The sequence below is a fragment of the Dasypus novemcinctus genome, chromosome 25 (assembly GCF_030445035.2).
Source record: "Dasypus novemcinctus isolate mDasNov1 chromosome 25, mDasNov1.1.hap2, whole genome shotgun sequence".
Taxonomy (NCBI): domain Eukaryota; kingdom Metazoa; phylum Chordata; class Mammalia; order Cingulata; family Dasypodidae; genus Dasypus; species Dasypus novemcinctus.
Genome location: NC_080697.1, coordinates 15,722,389 through 15,741,725, shown reverse-complemented (window position 1 = coordinate 15,741,725; position 19,337 = coordinate 15,722,389). Strand labels below are relative to the sequence as shown.

General features: G+C 60.1%; 1 protein-coding gene across 2 annotated transcripts in view; it reads left to right on the top strand.

Annotated features, from left to right (window-relative positions):
• Positions 1-19,337, top strand: part of DNMT3A (DNA methyltransferase 3 alpha) — a 102,777-nt gene that overhangs the window by 29,766 nt on the left and 53,674 nt on the right. For both annotated transcript variants that reach the window (XM_058287726.2, XM_058287725.2), the window contains exon 3: positions 10,860-10,964. In XM_058287726.2, the coding sequence (XP_058143709.1) occupies positions 10,860-10,964 (105 nt within the window). The remainder of the gene's footprint in view (positions 1-10,859; positions 10,965-19,337) is intronic.

The following is a 19,337-nucleotide window of genomic DNA, read 5'->3' as shown; positions in this document are numbered from 1 at the left end:
GCGCCTGCGCCTCCTTCCCTGCCGGGCCCCACACACCTTACCGCCCGGGCCCGCGCGGGTGCTTCCGGGAACTGCCGTGCCCGTGTTTACGTTGTCCCCTCGGCCATTTCCCTGATTTTCTCTCCTCCTCGCTGGCAAAAGTCCTGGCTTCGGTCTGCCACGAATCACAGTTTAGGCCCTCGAGTCTTGAGATGTGGCCCCCAGAACCAGCCGCTTCAGCGTCACCCGGAAAGGTGCTAGAATTGCAAAAGGGTGAGCACAGGCCCAGACTGATGGAAGGAGAAATTCTGGGAGTGCGGCGGGCACCCTGGGCTCTGCCAGCCCTCCAGGGCCTTCTGTAGCCAACAGTTGAGGATCACGGGCAGGGACCACGCCAGGCCCCACCTCTGCCTCGGGAGGTGCAGGACCCCTACCCCTTTCTTCCAGCTGAATCCCCAGGGCCTGCATAGCCCCCTGGACAGAGGAGGTGCACGGGAATGTGAGTAGGATGGAAAGAAAAGCGAGCGTGGCCAAGACGCCTCCAGAGGGACAGGTCCCTGAGCCCAGGAGCACGTGGGGCGCAGAGCTGGGGGGACGGGCCGGGGCAGGCCACCTGCGGCTGGGGTCGCGTGGAGGGGTCTGCGTGTGAGTCCCTGGCACCTGTCCCCCAGCCTCCCTTCCCCACTGCCGCACCTGCTCCTCTGCCCCCCACCCTCAGGGAGGCAGCAGGCTTTGCGGGGCCAAGCCCCGGGGACAGCCCCGGCCAGGGTGGGTCAGCTGGGGAAATGCGGCCACAGCTGCGGGGACTGGCGTCCTGCACATGTGTGTGGGGAGGTCAAGAGCCTCGGCTCTAAAGGGAGGCAGGGGCCCAGCCCTGCACGGAGGGGAGGGAGAGGGGCAGAGGAAGCAGGAAAGGGGGTCCAGGACACCCCTAGCCTTGGGGCTGGAAGGTCCTCCTCAGATCACCAGATACGAAGCCGAGCCTGGCCAGGAGTCACCGCTCCTGTCCTCTGGCCTCAGAAATTTTTTTTTTTAAAGATGTATTTATTTATTTATTTCTCTCCCCTCCCCCCCCCAGTTGTCTGTTCTCTGTGTCCATTTGCTGCGTGTTCTTCTTTGTCCGCTTCTGTTGTCAGCAGCACGGGAATCTGTGTCTCTTTTTGTTGCGTCATCTTGTTGCGTCAGCTCTCCGTGTGTGTGGCGCCATTCCTGGGCAGGCTGCACTTTCTTTCACACTGGGCGGCTCTCCTTACGGGGCGCACTCCTTGCGCGTGGGGCTCCCCTACGCGGGGGACACCCCTGCGTGGCAGGGCACTCCTTGTGTGCATCAGCACTGCGCATGGGCCAGCTCCACACGGGTCAAGGAGGCCCCTGGTTTGAACCGCGGACCTCCCATGTGGTAGGCGGACGCCCTAACTACTGGGCCAAGTCTGCTTCCCTGGCCTCAGAAATTAATGGGCAGGATTCAGTGTGTGTTGGTCCTCAGCTGGGCCCTCTGAACGTGCGTTATTGTATTTCACTCGCTGCTTGATAAGGCAGGCACTGTTTTCATCCTTCTATCTTAGGAAGGACTAAACTGGGGTTCAGAGAGGTTAAGTCGCTTGCTGAAAGTCACACAGCTGGTCAGTGGTGGTGCTGGGCTTTGAACCCAGCAGCCTATGCACTCGGCTTCTGGGCTCTTCCGGCCACCTCCTGCGTGAAGGGGCCTGCAGCAGGGAAGCTCCGTATCCCACCCACCCACATTTCTTTGGCCACAAGCTGAAACAGATTTACTTAGCTTGAAGATCAGAGAACGCCGGGGGCTGGCGGGCTTTCTCTGCGGCGCAGCCCTCTTCTCCGCTGGGGCTCCAAGTTGGCGCATGCTGCTATCTGTTCCTTCCTTCTTGCCTTCCTCCCCGCCTGCCTTCCTTCCTAGACATAGCGCTCTGTGCTCTCTCCTTCCCTTCCATTCCTTCCGGGTACCTTTCCAGGTGCCCAGCACGTAGTAGGGCTGCACAAGTCTGTTAGAGGAATAAACATCCCTGGAGGGCCCGGGAGAGGAGGGGGGGGTGGGAAGACTCAGAGACGAGTGGGGCAACGTGCCCTGCAGAGCTCGAGGCCCCCCGCGGGACAACTCGCCCTGATCACACCCTCCCCCAGCAAGGCAGAAGCGGCAGCCGCGGGGCAGGTCTGCGCTGAGAAGCACAGTCTGCGTGCACGTGTGTGTGCGGGGCCCGTCAGCAGGTCTGCCCGGAGACCCGGCCGGTTCTCATTTCCCTTGGGCTGTGTTTATTTTTTTAAGATTTATTTTATTTATTTCTCTCCCCTCCCCCCCGCCCAGCTGTCTGCTCTCTGTCCATTCGCTGTGTGTTCTTCTGTGTCTGCTTGCATTGACAGGTGGCACTGGGAACCTGCGTCTCTTTATTGTTGCGTCATCTTGCTGCGTCAGCTCTCCATGTGTGCAGCGCCACTCTTGGGCGGGCTGTGCTTTCTTCACATGGGGCAGCTCTCCTTGCAGGGCACACACCTTGTGCGTGGGGCACCCTATGCAGGGACGCCCCTGCGTGGCAGGGCACTCCTTGCGTGCATCAGCACTGCTCACAGGCCATCTTACCACATGGGCCAGGAGGCCCGGGGTTTGAACCCTGGACCCTCCGTGTGGTAGGTGGACGCCCTATCCGTTGAGCCACGGTCGCTTCCCTCCCTCGGGCTTGGCGCACTCCTTCCACCCCAGCGTGCAAGGCCCAGGCTTCCTCGGGTGGGCCCCCAGCTCCCCTCTCGGGCTGCCTGGGCAGCCGCCAGGTGTGCTGCCCGCCGGCGCCCTCCGCCTTGGTTGGGGCAGAAGCCCACCGCGCGCTTAGGGCGGGCCCTTCGCCTCGGGAGTTCCAGGTGGGGCAGCGTTGCCTCTCAGGAGCGCCTCCAGCTCGGCAGGCTTCACCCGGCGCCTCCGCATGTGCCGCGGAGCACGTGCATACGTGATGCGAGGGCGCACAGCCGGAGCCGGCCGGGGCGTGCGGGCCGGACTTCAGGGGCTCGAAACCCTGCCAGGTCCAGGCAGCCTTGCGTGCAGCACGCTGTGGGGGGGTCGTTGTGCTCCGGAGACAGCCTGCATTTGAAGCTGATCACTAATACGCCGTGTGACCGCTGAGTGCGTCAGTGGTATCTTGGCGCAAGAGGTTAAATGAGATGGTGCTTTGTGGTTGGCCCAGGGCTGCCGCACGTCGACCGGCCTTATTGTTCGTTTTGGCGCCGTCTTCCTACCTCCCTATCGACCAGGCATCTGTCTACAAGCCCAGTCTACCCATCATCCATCTGTCCACCCATCCATCCATTGGTGCTTCGCAGCCACTGCAGCCCAAGGATTGCATGGGAGAGGGAGACGAGCCTGGGGTGGGGGCAGGTGGGGGTTCGTCTCTCCCAGCGCGCAGGCGCGCGAAAGCCCGATGCCCCTTTGCCCCCTGCACAGCTCTTCCCTCTCCCCACTGACCAGAAGCGAGACCAAGGCAAGGGCAGTGGGCAAGAGAGTGGTGACACCTGGGCCCTGGTGGCGAGGGCCGCGTGCAGGGGCCCGGGTGAGGGGCCACTCCTGGGCCCACGGCCACTTGGGGTCCCTCCTCTGCGTGGCTGGGTTGGCCCTGGGAGGGCGGGGGTTCTGGCAGAGACCCAGAGCCCAGCCCTGCCAGGACGGCGGGCCCCGCAGGGCCTGGGTGGGGAGAGACCGAGCTCAGGGAGGGCAGGCCGGAACGGAGCTGGGGTGGGGGTCCCAGGGCGCCCAGGAGGTGACGGAGCTGCCCTTCCTCTCTGGCACCCTGGGCCGGGCGCGCGGGGAGAGCCACGGGGCAACTGGGGTATCGTTCATAATTCACACCACTTTCCACGGGCACGGAGGGAGGGGCCTGTGAGGGGTGGCAGTGAGCCCGCTTCATCCTCACGGTGACTGGGAGGCACCTCCCATCATTGTCCCCATGTCATGGAGGAGGAATTGAGGCTCAGAGAGGTTAAGAAACTCGACCAAGGGAAGCGGACTTGGCCCAATGGATAGGGCGTCCGTCTACCACATGGGAGGTCCTGGCGGTTCAAACCCCGGGCCTCCTTGACCCGTGTGGAGCTGGCCCATGCGCAGTGCTGATGCGCACAAGGAGTGCCCTGCCACGCAGGGGTGTCCCCTGTGTAGGGGAGCCCCATGCGCGAGGAGTGCGCCCCGTAAGGAGAGCCGCCCAGCACGAAAGAAAGTGCAGCCTGCCCAGGAATGGCGCTGCACACGCGGAGAGCTGACACAACAAGATGGCGCAACAAAAAGTAACACAGATTCCTGGTGCTACTGATAAGGATAAAAGTGGTCATAGAAGAACATACAGCGAATGGACACAGAGAGCAGACAACTGGGGGCGGGGGAAGGGGAGAGAAATAAAAAATAAATTAAAATAAATCTTTAAAAAAAAAAAAACAGAAAAGAAAGGGGAAGATAGAGAGCACAAATATTTTTTTAAAAAAGAAGCTTGACCGAGGTCGCACAGCTCCCGGGTGGTTTTACCTGGGTTCTTGCCCTCTGTGAAGCGAGTCAGGTCACGTCCTGCTGAGCCCCTGTGGAAAGGCAGTGGCGAGTGCAGGCCAGCGAGGGCCGGGGGGCTGCTGCAGGAGCCAAGGGGGGTGGGCGTGGTGTCCACGGAGGTGGTGGCACACGCACATGGCCCTCAGTGCCCCGTCAGCTATGTGCTGCTTCGCCTGCGCTCTATCCTGTCCCTATTTGCCTATCTTTGTGTTCAGTGCCCAGTAGGCGCTCAATACATGCAGGGGAGCGGGGCAGTGGAGAGCACGGGTCGGCCCCAGCCCTGAGGGCTCACCCTGAACTGGGGGTGTGCTGCTTGGTGGGGTGCGGTCTGGTGGCTTCTGAGCTTCCTGTCTGGAAGACAGGGGGGACTCAGCATAGGGCACGGGCTGGGGAAACAGGCAGCGCCGTTTTCAACTTCTTAGCATTAATGGAGTGCCTGCTGTGTGCAGGAGCTGGGGGCGCGGGTGGGACGCTTGAGACCTGGCCCCTGCCCTCGTGGGGGAGATGGGAGGCTTCCCAGTAATTGTAACACAAAGCGGAGGAAGCGGCCACTGGATCTCCCTAGAATATCGTTGACTAATTGAAGCAAAGGGCTGATGGGCGCTGGGGGAGGCGCCTGGGGTCAGAAAATGCAGGAGGCCTTGGAGAGCCTCGTGGGTTTAGGTGCGTCTGCTGGGACTCCGGGGCCCCTGCTTGACCACGTGCGGGTCCTCAGCTGTCCCCTTCCTTCCTACCCATGTGCCAAGCCGTGCGCCCTGTCCTCTCCATCCAGGACCACCTCTGCAGGGCCCGCCCGGGCACGGGGTGTGCGGGTGGCCATCCCGGTGCTTGGGCCGCCCGGGGCAGGCTCTGCCCGCTGGGCAAGCCAGTTCATGTCACTGGAGGCCGTGCCCACAGACAGTCCCTGGGAGGCCAGCCAGCCAGCAGGCAGAGGCCGCATGTGCTCCTTGCCCCCAGGCGCCCCGGGCAAGTGGGTGCTGAGATCTGGCAAGTTCTGCCCCTAGGCGCTAACCCTGACCTGAGCCATCTGCTCCCTGGATGCTGGGGCAGTAGCATCCAGTGTGTGGACTAAGAGAGCACGTCCCTCAAGCCAGCTGGATCTGGGTGTGGTCCTCCATGGACATGTGTCTGGGGAGGGGGCAGTCTCCGCCAGCTGAGTGCGTGTGTGTGTGCAAGGAAAGCTGGTGTGTGCCTTGCCCGCCACCCCGTGTGTGCACAGATGGCTATAGAATGTGGCAGAGTGGGACAGGGTGGCACGTTCCCGCGGCAGGGCCCACGGGCTGGTGGTCGGAGCCTTAAGTTTTGGTCCCACATGCTCCTGCCCTCCCCTGCCCGGCTCTCTCTGATCTTTGCAAGTCAGATAACCTCTCTGAGCTTCAGATTTCCCGCCTATGTCATGGAAAATATCATCCAGGCTTTGCTCTCTGCAAAGTGTTAAGGATCAAATGAAATCACACATGTGAAAATGCTTTGTTCATCACCACGGATGGTACAAATGCGAGAGATTATGAGCGTCACGGCCCAGCTCATCAGAATGACAAGTTGTGCGTGGCTTGAAATAATCCATCCAGTGAGCTATGTTAAAATGTAGGTCAAATCCTAACCTCAGAAGTTTAGAGAGAGGCTGACGCTAACCCCCAGTCCATCAGCCACCAGTAGCCAAGGTGCCCTGAGAGCTGGGAAAAGTCACGTACGTGGACGATGACATCGCTCCGTACATGCCTAGAAAGTACCTCTTAGTCACCCCCTTCCCTGGTTCTGGGGCCACAGAGGTGCCAACGACACTTCCTCTCCTGCACACTTGATTTGGTGCAGGTTTGGGGATTTGCACACGTGCCTGTATCGTCGTGTGAGAGAGCGCACCTACTGTGTGACAGCCACTCCTCGGGTATTTTATGAGATGTGGCCCTTCCCTTGAGGAGCTCTCAGGCTGGCTGGGGCTGCTGGAGGCAGCGCAGGTAGGGGCGCCGTGGGCGAGCCGCGCGGGTAGGGGCGCCGTGGGTGAGCGGGTGCGCCCGCAGGCCCCGTCTGGGCAGCGGCTGGGAGGAGAAGAGTGGCCCCGGCAGAGGAATCCGGGAAGTGAGTAAGGATTTGCTGGTGGCCCTGAGGGGAGAGTCGTCCAGGCCAAAGATGCCGAGCGCAGAGCCGAGTGGGAGGGAGCCGCCTGCCCGGGCACCTGGCGGCCTGGGCACCTGGGGGCTGGCACCCTGCGGCGGGGGCTCAGCCCGACCCCAGGCCTTCCTTCCACAGGGGTGCAGGAGCAGGGCTTGACCCGCGGGCCCCTGAACCCCCCTCGGAAAGGGCGGAGGCGCCGACATCCTCAGCGCTGCCATTCGCAAAGCCCCCGAGCCCCGGGTGGTGCAGCCGCTGGGGCTGAGTGGGGAAGGGAGCGGTGGGGGCCGCACGTGCGGCCAGGGGCCGGGCCGGGCTCGGGAGGGGGCAGCTTTTGTGAAAGTTGCTGGTCTGGGCGCGAGGGGCCGGGAGGAAGTGGGGGACTACTGGGTGCCGGGGTTACTCGTTTAATTCTCCCAGTGTCCCCAGAAAGGAGCCACTGTAGGTGAGGAAAGCGAGGCCCCGCCAGGCGGAGGCGCTTGACAGTGCTGAACGAGGAGAGCTGGGCGAAGCTTCCTGCCTGGCCAGACCCCGCGCCCACCTGCCCGCACCCCTCGGGCCGCCTGCCCCTGGAGGGCTCCGCTGGCCCAGCGCCCTTACTGGGGGGGCGGGGAAGCCAGCCCTGGCTCCGCTCGGTTCCCGCCCAGCGTGTCCCTTGTCCAGCTGGTCCTGGCCCTGCTCCTCTCTCTCCCAGCATTAGCAATGCCTCCCAGTTCAGCGCTCCTTGAGATTGGATAAGCATGTTTGAGATTCCTTTGCTCAACCCGTCAGCACAGAAATTCAATAAACAGGCCCGTGACAGATGTGAGAACCAGCCACTCCATCCGCCGCCTCGGGTGGGGACCTCGAGGGCCACGGCCGCCGCCCAGCTGCCCGTCCTGCTCAGCGCGCCTCCCTCCCCACGCGGCGTGACCCGCGGGCCGGCCCCTTCCCGGGGACTGTCACCGCAGCGTGGCAGAGCCGCAGGCTGCCCTCGGAGTGCGTGCTTCCCACCATGTGCTCCAGGCAGGCACCGGCAGGCAGGAGACCTGGGCACCCGCGTCGCCTCTCGCAGACTGGGTTTCCTCCAGCGCAGCCCAGGGGTGCCCCACGCTGGGGAGGCTGGGCCTGCCCGCGGAGCGCACGGTTTGGCTCGTGCCCGGCAGGCCCCCACCCCCTCTAACGGTGGCCACCACCCCGGGACCTGGAGAGGTGGTGGCTCCAGGGTGCCCACCCTTTGCTGCACAGGGTGGAATTCTACGGTAGAAAAACGTGCCAGGCGCAGCACGGGGGGCTGCAGTGAGGGTGCTGGGTCTGAGTCCAGAACGGGGACCCCCAAAGGCTCTCTCTGTGTGCCTGGTGGAAGCTAGCACCTGCCTGTCCCCATAGGTCACGGCAGGGGGTCCACGCACACGGTGTGGAGCTGTGGGTCGTGGGGTGATCGGAGCGTCTGATTGGCCTCCACGCCTCTGCCTGGTTCAGAAGGAAATGCGGTTTGTCGGAGAAATCATGGCCCCGCAGAATCCAGGGGACGTGGGGCATTCATTGGGGTGCTCAGTCGTGCACCCTGCTGTCCAGGCCCCGGGGGCTCTCAGGCTGATCCTGGGGCACCCCCTCTTGCCTCCGCCCTGTGTACCCCCGTCTCATGGCTGCCAGGGAATGGTAAGCGCTCTCATTCAGGCGCCAGTGCAGGCTCTCGGGGCGCAGGAGTGACCGAAACGGACAAGTGGACAGTTTGTTCATCTGTCCTCTCTAAAACTGCGCTGTCAGCGGAATGGACACCTTCCCTGCCCCACCGCTGAGCTAGTGGAGGGCTGCTCCAGGCTCTGTGCCGTTTCCACGACCTCAAGCTGACCCTGAAGGTTCTAGAAATGGGAAGAATGATCACCAGTGCCCATTTAGCAGCGGGCAAAAAAAACCACCTCTGCCTGAAATTCCCCACAGCTGTGTACAGCCCAGTGCACCCGTCATACATATTAGCCTGCATGGGTGCTACTTCTCTCCATGAGATTCGTTTTCTTCATCCTGTCTTCAAAGGAGTGGGGGGGAGGGGGCAACTCGGGAAACAGCTCAGGGCCAGCAGGCCTGGCCTCGCAAGGCGCATGTGCCCCCGGGGCCCCCTCTGGGCCTCGCCACCTGCTGGCGGCTCTCCAGTGGCCTCTCACTTCTCTGCCGCGGTTTCCTGAAAAGAGCCCCATGAGGCTCTCTGGTCCCAGCACCAGCCCACCCTGCCTCGGCCCTCCCGGCCCCTCTCCCCGCTTCCAGACCCCCGCTCGGCGGGGCGCCCTGCCGCGGCCGCCTCGGCCCTGCCTAGTCCTTCCGCGCTGCTTCTCGGCAGTGCCCTCTCCGGGGTCAACACCCACTGCCCGAGCCACCGCCGCTCTTTGTCCTCCCTTTGCGCCTGACGGTTGTGGCTCCTTGGATTGGCAGCCGTCTCCCTGTTCCCGCAGGGCGCCTGACGTGCTGCACCTGCCCCTCTGCCCGTGCTCCCTCCACCTCCTTCCCCGGCCTGGCCCAGCCCCGAGTGGCCGGCAGCCTCCGCTTAGGGCTAGGGCCTGTGGTCTCCCTCCATGCGCACCCCTTTTGGGAGGCCTCCCAGCGCCCCAGCTGCTGATGTTCCTAAGACTCCCTCCTGCCTGGCCCCTGCCTCCCACCTGGCAGGCATCTCCCAGACACGCCTGGGATGGGTGCCTGAGTGGAGGAATGGAGGGTGGGACGGACAGGGCTGGTGGTGCCCCTCTCCTTGGGCTAATGTCTACGGCTGGTCACAGTAGGTTTCCACTTGCATGTCCCATCGTGACCTTAAAATTAATGTGGCAAACCACAGAGCTATTTTGAAATCACAGAAAATGAAAGTTGATAGGATGTTGAGGGCCAGCGCAGCTGAGTCCCCGGGGACGGCCTACCTTCCCCTTCCCCAGCACAGCGGGCCGCCCCCCCCCTCGGCACGAGGGCCTCAGAGCCACCTTTGGGCTCCTGGCCCGTGCCGGGCGGCAGGAGCGGCCTCCTGCCCCTCTGCCGGGTTGGGGTCCCTTCCTCCCTTCCCAACCACGTGTCTGCTGGTGATTAGTCATGCCAGGCCCCGCTGACTCAGAAGGCACTCGTGGGTGGTTTGTGGCTGGAGCACTCAGGCAAGGGGACTTTCGAGGTTTAAGCCTGTGCTTCTTGAGCTTATGGAAGGCCTGGTCCTGGGCAGGTGCCGTGTGTGTACTTGTGTGTGTGTGTGTGTGGCCTGGTCCTGTGCAGGTTCCGTGTGTGTGTGTGTGGCCTGGTCCTGTGCAGGTGCCGTGTGTGTGTGTGTGTGTGTGTGTTTGTGTGACTTGGTCCTGTGCAGGTGCCATGTGTGTATGTGTGTGTGTGTGTGCGCGTGCGTGTGTGGCTGGAGGTGAATAATGAAGTTCCTACTGCTGGTCCGGAGCTTGGCGAATGAGGGGGGTCAAGAAGAGCCCCAGCGTGGGCCCTGAGATGCTCCTGTGGGCGAAACAGGGGTAACTCCGTCATCACAGAGCAAATGCTTTAGGCAACTGTATTTACAGTGGCTGTAAAAGTTTGCCATTTTTTGTGAGCCCTCGTTTCAAGAGTTATATGTTCTTCAGATAGATGTTGATAAATTGCATATATTTCTTCTCTGCCTGCCGCCCCGAGAGGGCTTCCTTGTCTGTTTGCTCATCTGATGGCTTGTTGTCTGTTTCTTCTTTAGGAGGCACTGGGAACCTAACCAGGGACCTCCCATGTGGGAGGTGGGCGCTTAACTGCTTGAGCCACATCCACTACCTGTTCATTTGTTTTTGCTTGTTGTCTGCTTGTTGTTTGCTTGTTGTCTGCTCATTGTTTTTGCTCGTTGTTCGTCTTCTTTAGGAGGCACCGGAACCCAAACCTGGGACCTCCCATGTGGCAGGCGGGCGCTCAACCACTTGAGCCACATCCGCTTCCCAAATTCCATATTTCTTTTCACATGTCTTTATTCTTTCCAATAAAAGTTATTTCATTAAATACATAACTAATGTTTGTACTTGTGTAAAATACATTTTGGGGGTCGGACCGGGAGGGCTCTAAAGGTTGGCTCGGTGGCATCAGGCAAAAGCGGGTATACGGGAATGGCCCGGCCTGGCCCGGAAGCGTGGCTGCCGGGCAGATGGGGCGGGTGGGGCCGGGCTGGAAGGGAGGCCGCGGCCAGCCTGGGACGGGCTTCTGACCCTGTGCCTCTTGGCTCCAGCCTCCCCGACTCTGGCTTCACAGGCTGTGTCTGTGCCCGCAGGAGGGAGAGGAGCAGGAGGAGCCCCGTGGCAAGGAGGAGCGGCAGGAGCCCGGCACGACCGCACGGAAGGTGGGGCGGCCTGGGAGGAAGCGCAAGCACCCCCCGGTGAGTGTCGTGTCCTATGCACCCCCCCTCCCACGCGCACACACGCTTGGGACAGCAGGGGCGTGCGTCGTGGGCAAGAAAGGGCCCAGGGGCCTTGGGCTTCGCCCCTCTGCCACAGAGCTCACTGATATTCCTCCTTCCTTGAACCCCACAACCACCCTCACAACGTCCCTGGTCTGCGTCCGGAGCTGGAGACCCTCTGGGGTCAGGGCGCCTGTGCTGGAAGACCGTGGAGCCGGGGCCTGAGCTGCCTCCCAGCAGCCTGCTTCCCTCTAGAAGGGCAGCAGTGGAGCCTGGCAGAGGCCCGGGCTGGCGGCCTGGGCAGGGCAGGTTTCCACCTCCCTAGCCCCCTGCGTGGGCTCTCCATCCACACGTACCCCACCTGGAGACCCCGGAGAAGGCAACTGAGGCCCGGGCAACTGCTCAAGCCGAGTAGGGAGGAGATGCAGGCCGGGCGGGCTCCAGGGAGAGCTGGACAGTGGCTCCCTGTTCCGTGTCCTGCAGAAGTGTGGGCTGCCCTTGGGTGCAGGTGCAGGTGAAGTCTGGGGCAGCTCTGGGGTCCCCCAGCATGAGGAGAGCCCCAGAAAGTGAGGCCTGTGTCCCATAAAAGCCTGCTTCCCATGTGCCTTCAACTCAGAGCCAATGCAGTAAGTGCTTCCCGGAACCAAAGACAGCTGGTTCCTTTACACTTCCCAGCTGAGAAGGGGCACTCGGAACAAGAAGGTAAGGGGGGCCCAGGGGCTCTGGATTCGTCACTACCCCTTCAGGGGAATATTCTTGGCAGGGCAGGGAGCCCACGGGTCTCTCCCTTGGGGGAGAATGGAGGCGGATGGTGGGGGACGCAAAAGGGGGCAGCACAGGGAGGGCAGGAGGGCTGCCCCCCCCCCCGCCCCGGTCCTGGAGCCCGCAGGTCCCAGAGTATGGCATTGCCAGTTTTTGTTGAAGATCTGGCGGGAGAAGAGGGCAGAAGTTAAGCCAGTAATGTTAAACATTTTAATATTAAAGCAAACATGGCTATTTCATGGCCTGGAATGAAAAATTCACATGAACCTGAAAGATAAAACGGGGGACTTCAAAGGAATTTCCAGCTTGCAGCAGGCTCTCCAGGCTGTACGCCCTGTTGCCGAGGCGTCCCTGCACTCGCCTCTACCGCCAGGGCACCTGGCGGCAGGCAGGAGGGCACAGGCTGAGATGGGGGGGCGGGCAAGAAGGGGAAAGCCCCCCAGTAATTCACGCATGCACCCTCGTGAGGTTTGGCATCTGCAGGGTGGTCTGCCCTTTCCCTGATCTGGCTGCTGGGGACAGGAGCTGCCACCTTTTAACCAGTAAAGACCTGGCAGCCCCTCGGCTCATCTTGGTGAGCCCCTGGAATCAGAAGGAAGGCTCATCCTGGAGAAGGAGCCGGGGGCGGGGGGGCGGGGGCTGGAAATCAGGGGCAGGCGTGTGCAAATGTGTCCGGAGATGAGTAAAGGAGAGCGGAGAGGGGCCCGGCTGAGTGGGAAGAGCCGGTGCGTCATACCTCCCCCAGCCTGGAACAGGGTCCAGGGCCCAAGGAAAAATACCGTCATGGGAGCCGGACAGACCGGGGTTCAAGCCCAGCTCCAGCCCTGCTCCCCTGTTTGACCTTGAACAAGCCGCTGCTGAGCCTCAGCTTCCCCTTCTGAGAAACAGAGATGACAAGGACGTGTTCCTCCCAGACTGTGAGGTCACACGAGTTCAAGCCCCCAAAAGCCCAGCAGAGGCCACTCCGCCTTCCGGAGGCACCGCGATCTCAGCCGCACAGAGCAAGGGGCACCCGCATCTATCGCTCGCCAGCTCCTTGGGGGAGCACAGAGAGCCGGGCCCCAGAGGGGATCAGCCAGCTCAGCCCTTCCTGAGTAGCACCTCCGAGGCGCCCGAGGGAGGGAAGGGGTGTCCTGGCCCGTGGGGCCACCTGGTTCTGACTCGGGGCCCTTGGCACTGGGGGCAGGTGCTCCTCCGGCTGCTTCCCGCTCCCCAGCAGGAGCAGCGCAGCCGGGAGGGCATCATGGGGACATGCTGGGGCTGTGGCCCTGGGAATGGGTTTCAGCAGAGCATGCCATCCAGCTGAGTCCAGGAGCTGGGCTCGGTGCCCGACGGGGGTAGCTGGAAGCAGGCAAGGGGAAGCTGGCCGAGGGCTGGGGTTTCTGTGCAAACGCCGCGTGCCCGGTGTGGGGCTGAGACGGGCCGGTTTTCATCTTTGCCCCAGGTCTAAGACGTCCTTCTCCTTCTGCTCCCGAGGCCTGTGCCTGCCCAGGGGCCTTCCACTCATTGCTGAAGCCACGTGGGCCCCCTGGCTGCGCCCCTCTACACCAACCAGCGCCCAGTGTGCCTGGGTGGGACACCGCCTAGCTCCCCCTGCTCCCCTAAGCCCTTTGCCGTGCTGAGCGCCTACCTCGTGGGGGAGGCCACAGCCGCGAAGCTTACCTTTCAGTCTAGCCAGAGAGACGAGCCCCCGCGTAACTCTAACAAACACGATACACAGCACATCCCTGTGCAGAATATCCAGGGATGCCAGCTCTAAGGTTCTGGAATAGCCCACCCGGCGTTGGAGCCCCGCACCATCCCATCCCTCCTCGCTGTTCCCAGCCTGGACCGGCCCTGCTCTCCCTGCCTGCCCCGCTGCCACGGCCCACCAAGGCCCGGCGCAGCCACCGTGACCCACACTGGGCCGTCTCTTCTTGAGTCGCCTGTAAAGTTAGCTAAAAGGAACTTCCGGGGGTGGGGAGTGGGAGGCGAAGCCCAAGCCCAGGGGCCCCGTGTGTGGGCCGCCCGCCGTCCCTGGGAGACCCCCGGTCAGTGATGAGGACCGCGCCTGAGAATAAGTTCTCAGAAGCTTCCGTGTCAGCTTGACGCCACATCCAAGGACGGGAGTTCGTATTTTACAAAAGTATCTTGATGAATTGGAAATTAAAAACAAAGATACGGGCCTTTGACCCGTGGTGGTCTGAAAAGCAGGTCAGAGATCTGTCTCCTCCATGGGTTTTGACCTTGAGGGGGCTCCCCGCACTGCATCTTCCCTGGGCTGAACCCCGTCGCGCTCGCCTGCCCCCCTCACTGAGGACAGAGACCCTGAATGGACGCTCGTTCTGCGCCTGCAAAGGCCTTTTCACGACCATCACCTTTTTGGATGCTTAGAAAAAAACCTGTGTGAGGCAGGTAGGACTTTTGTTTCCATCCCCACATTCAGATGAAGAGACCGAGGTTCCGAGAGGATACCTGGGCTTTGGATTCCACACCTCCTGCCTGGCAGGGTGGGTCCCCCGCAGATACCCTGAGCTGATAAGATGGGATCCAGGGCCGTGTGACAAAGTGTGTCGGCCTGGTCTAAAACGCCTCCAAAGGGCATGTGACGGAGGAAGGCGGCTGCTCCAAGGACCAGGAAGCCTGTGTGGAAGTGCAGGGGCCGGAGGGGGTGGGGGGGACCGGGCAGCGGCCCGCGTCTCAGGCTCTGGTTGCAGAGCCAGGATGCTCGGCAGGCTGAGCCAGCAACAGGAAACAGGAAGCCGGGCTGCGGGGCGGGGCTTCGGAAGGGAGCTGGCACCTGGGCCCGGGGCCTGGGGCTGCCCGCTGCGGCCGGGAGGAGGGGCAGCGCGCCGAACTGGCCCCCGCCGGCCCGGGGGCGTGGGTCGAGGCGGGCTGGCGAGGGCATCTTCCCGGGCCCTGGTGCCCAGGGCGGCCGGAGCTGGTTCCCTTCTGGTCGCAAGCCCAGGCTTGGTGGGCGGTGACAGCAGGGTGGCCAGGAGGGACGGTTTCTGCCCCAGCCCCTGGGGTGGGCCTGTCCTGCGGGCCCCCTACCCCTGTTTACTAGTTAAATGTATTTATTCATTGAAGATTGGTACCCTCCGACTTCCTCCAGGGTTATTTTTTGCCCGGAGGGAGCACACTGAGGTCACCTCTTGCTAAGAATAACCCAGAAAGGGGCGGGGGGGGGGGCAGCGGGCGCTGGGCTCGGCTGAGCTGTAGCCAGTGTTCCTTACTGCTGCTTCCTCCAAGTTCAAGGCTACCTCCACCCCAGGCCCAGAGGCGGCAAGTTCAAGACGGCAAAACCGCCTCTGTCCGAGCAGACGCCTCGGGGGTAGAACACGCCAGCCGATCGGGGACCCTTTCCCCTGCAGCCTAGGCCAGCTAGGCGCCCTTAACTCGGCTGTCGGGGGGGCTGCAGTGAGGCTTCTTTTCCAACTGAATACGACCCTTGCATTCTGCAGGGAAAACAGCCCTATCCCCGTCCTTATTTGCAGACCAGAATTGCTCCTACCCTAATCCCCTGAGCCTTAACCCTGTGGCACTGTGCCCCGCCTCTATCTGTTAGAGACATTGTGGGTTTTCCAAAAAATCGTGCATAAAATACGGAGTTCCCATCTGCCACCCTGGTGTGAACAAGGTGCCGTAGTGGGGGCGGCTGGTTACAATTCATGATGGGATATTTTAATAGTCAGGCTGTAGTCGCTGGATTACCATTGCTCCGCAGTCCTAGGTTTTTGTTTCTCGGGTGACATGCATACAGCCTCAAGTTCCCCTTTTAACCTCATTCAAAACCCCCTTGCTTGTGTGCTCCAGATTTCCTGAAGTCGTGGGTCCCGTGCCTGGGCCCAGCCGCGGGCCCATCCAAGGTGGCCTTTCTTTCTGTAAGCCTGTGTCCACGCACGCTGCGCCCCCCGCGTTTGCAGGTGTGAGGAGAACGTGACAGTAGCGGAACGCTCTGGGCTATGGGCCTCTAGGTCCTGGGCTACGTCACACTGAAGAATTTAAGGACACACCATAGGGTGGGCAAGAGGGTGGAGTTTATTAAGAACAGGAGAAGAGAAACCGCACACAGTGTGACAGCGATCGTGGGCGTGCTGCAGGGGGAGGCTCGCCGGGGCCCCAGGTTAGGCCTTCTTAAGACCTTCCCTCCTCCCTTGCCTCATGTTGGGGAGCGGCCCCCCGGTTTGCTGTGCTGACCCATCACCCCATCTGTCAGCTCTCAGGGGGCCACTGGGGAGGCCTGTGGTTTGGAGGTGTCCGGGACTTCCCTTTGACCCCAGAAAGAGTTCCGAAGGGAGCTGGTGGCTGGGGTCTCGGGGGCCTTTCCCGCTTTGTTCGTTAGGCGCAGCCTTCCCCTCTGGAGGCCTCAGGGCGAGGTCTCGTGGCCGTGTCCTCCGCCATGTGTCCCCTGCCGCGTGTCCCCCGCCGGGTCTCGGCTGCCTTCCCTCCTTCCCTGTGCTGACCTGCCTCAGTGAGGTTGGAGACTCTTCTTTTAACCCATCCCTGCAGATTCCATCTGCCATCCCCCCCACCTGACGGGTCTCATCAGCACCCGCGGCTCAATTCAGTGCAGAAGAGACCAGCTCCCGAGGGCCCGGCCAGTGGCGGGCTGTCTCAGGAGGCTGGGTGGGCCCAGGGAAGCATGAGGGAGGACGTGGGGCCTGGCGTGGGTCTTAGGAGGAGGGGACAGTGGGAAGCGTCCTGAGAGGCCCTTCCTGGGAGAGGCTTGGAGGAAGGAATGCTTACCTGGGAGGCATTTGTGGGGAGGCCCCAAGGCAAGGACCGGGAGCAGACTGGCTTGAAGAAGACTTGAGCTCCATTGAAAAGTGGATCTGCTGTTGGTCAGTAAGGTGGCCGGCAGGCGGCCTGCAGGCTTGCTCTTCATCCGCTCCAGAAAAAGTGTCTGTCTGGACACTGGGAGAGGCAGAAGGTGCGGTGTTTGGGGAAACCCACGGCATCCGTGAGCATGACGGGCTGAGGATGGGGAAGGCAGGAGACCAGAAGGTGGGGTGGGGTGGTGCCAGAAGATTCCCCCAGGGTCTCTTGTGGGGAGACTGACTTGGTAGGACTTGTGCTGCTGGCAAGTGGGGACATGGGAGAGGAGGGACAGTGTCAGTGCTGTTCTCAGAGACGGAGACGCCGGAAGGGAGCAGGCTGGGCAGGGGCTGTTATGGACGCCACAATAGATACCTGGTCTTATTGGGGAAGCGTTTAAGAGAAATCTCAGAATCTCCTTTTTCCCCCCAACTTACAGGACAGTTAAAAAATTGTTTTATTTATTTATTTATTTTTTTTAAAGATAATTTATTTCTCTCCCCTCCCCCCCACCCCGGTTGTCTGTTCTCTAATATGCTGCGTCTTTGTCCGCTTCTGTTGTTGTCAGTGGCATGGGAATCTGTGTTTCTTTTTGTTGCGTCATCTTGTTGTGTCAGCTCTCCGTGTGTGCGGCACCACTCCTGGGCAGGCTGCACTTTCTTTCGCGCTGGGCGGCTCTCTCTACGGGGCGCACTCCTTGTGCGTGGGGCTCCTCTGTGCGGGGGATACCCCTGCATGGAATGGCACTCCTTGCGCGCATCAGCACTGCGCATGGGGCAGCTCCACACGGATCAAGGAGGCCTGGGGTTTGAACTGCGGACCTCCCATGTGGTAGACGGACGCCCTAACCACTGGGCCAAGTCTGCTGCCCCAAAATAGTTTTAAAATATAGTATAAACCCCATAGAGAGAATGCCAACGTACCCCTATCCCCTTCCCCCAGATACCAGGTCCACCAGTTTTAACTTTTTGCCACACTTGCTGAATCATTCTATTTGTTCACCTGCCTGCCTACCTATCTGTCCATTTTCGGAACACTTCAGTGTAGACTGCATGCATCATGCTCCTTTTTTTTTTTTTAAAGATTTATTTTTTATTTATTTCTCTCCCTCCATCCCCTGTTGTCTGCTCTGTTTCCATTTGCTGTGTGTTCTTCTGCGTCTACTTGCATTCTGTCAGTGGCACCCAGAATCTGTGTCTCTTTTTGTTGCATCATCTTGCTGCATCAACTCTCTATGTGTTTGGCACCACTCCTGGGTGGGCTGTGCTTTTTTCGCACGGGGTGGCTCTCCTTGCGGGGCGCATTCCTTGCACACGGGGTTCCCCTACACAGGGGACACCCCTGTGTGGCACGGCACTCCTTGTGTACATCAGCACTGCCCGTGGGCCAGCTCACCACACGGGTCAGGAGGCCCTGGGTTTGAACCCTGGACCTCCTATGTGGTAGGCGGACGCTCTATCTGTTGAGCCAAATCCACTTCCTGCATCATGCCCCTTGAACACTTAGTACTGCCCTCTGTATTTCCTACCAACAAGGATATTCATATATGTAAGCACCTCAAGTGCTGTTATCAAGTTCAAGCAATTTAACATTGATATGATGCTTACAGTCTATATTCCAATTTTTTCATATGTCTTGGTAATGTCCCTTTGAACCTTTTCTCCTTCCTTGCTAGAGCCCATCCAGGATCATGTATTGCATTTGTTATTGTCTCTTTAGTTGCTCTTTCTTTTTTTTAAATTTTGGAAATATATATGCGACATAAACTTTCTCATCTCAACCACTCCCAAGCATACCATTCAATGGGATTAATTGTATTCACAATATTGCAGTACCCTCACCACCTTCACTACCCAACCTTTCCCATTTCCCCAAATAGAAGCTCCATATCCATTATGCATTAACTCCCCATTTCCCCCTGCCCCCTACCCGTGGTAACCTGAACTCTAATTTCTATCTCTATGAGCTTGTATATTCTCCAATATTTTCTTTGTAGTTACTACGGGGCTTACATTTAACATCCTAAATTTATAACAATCTGGTTTGCTTTGACACCAATGTAATTGCAATAGTATATACAAACTATGTTCCTATACCCCTCTACCACCCCTGCTTTTATGTAGTTCTTATCACAGATTATGAGCCCAATACCATGGATTTCTCATAACATTTAATGCACTTGCCTTTTGGACCCTGTAGAAAGTAAAAAGTGGGGTTACAGATAGAAAATACAATAGTAGTGGCATTTATATTTACCCATGTCGTTATCCTCACTGGAGATCTTTATTTCTTAATGCTGCTTCAGTCTATTGTCTGTTGGCTTTTCCTTTCAGCCTGCAGAACTCTCTCTAGCATCTTCTGTAGAGCTGGTCTAGTGGTAACAAACTCCCTGAACTTTTTTTAAAAAGATTTATTTATTTATTTATCCCCACCCCCCACCCCCAGATGCTTCTTTTGTCTGTCTGCTCATGTTTGCCCGCCTTCTTGCCTTCTCCAGGAGGCACCAGGAACCAAACCAGGGAACTCCCACATGGGAGGTGAGTGCCCAGTGGCCTGAGCCACATCTACTCCCCACAGGCTGGGTCATCTGCTGGCTTGTGGCATCTGCTCATTTAGGTGTCTGCTTGTTCCTGCAGGGTGCAGCATCTAGCTCATTGTGGCAGGTATAGGCATCTGCTTGTCTTTTCTTTTTAAAGATTTATCTTATTTATTTCTTCCCAACCCCTCATTGTTTGCATTTGCTGTGTCTGCTTATTGTGTGCTCATCTTCCTCCCAAAGAGGTTCCGGGAACC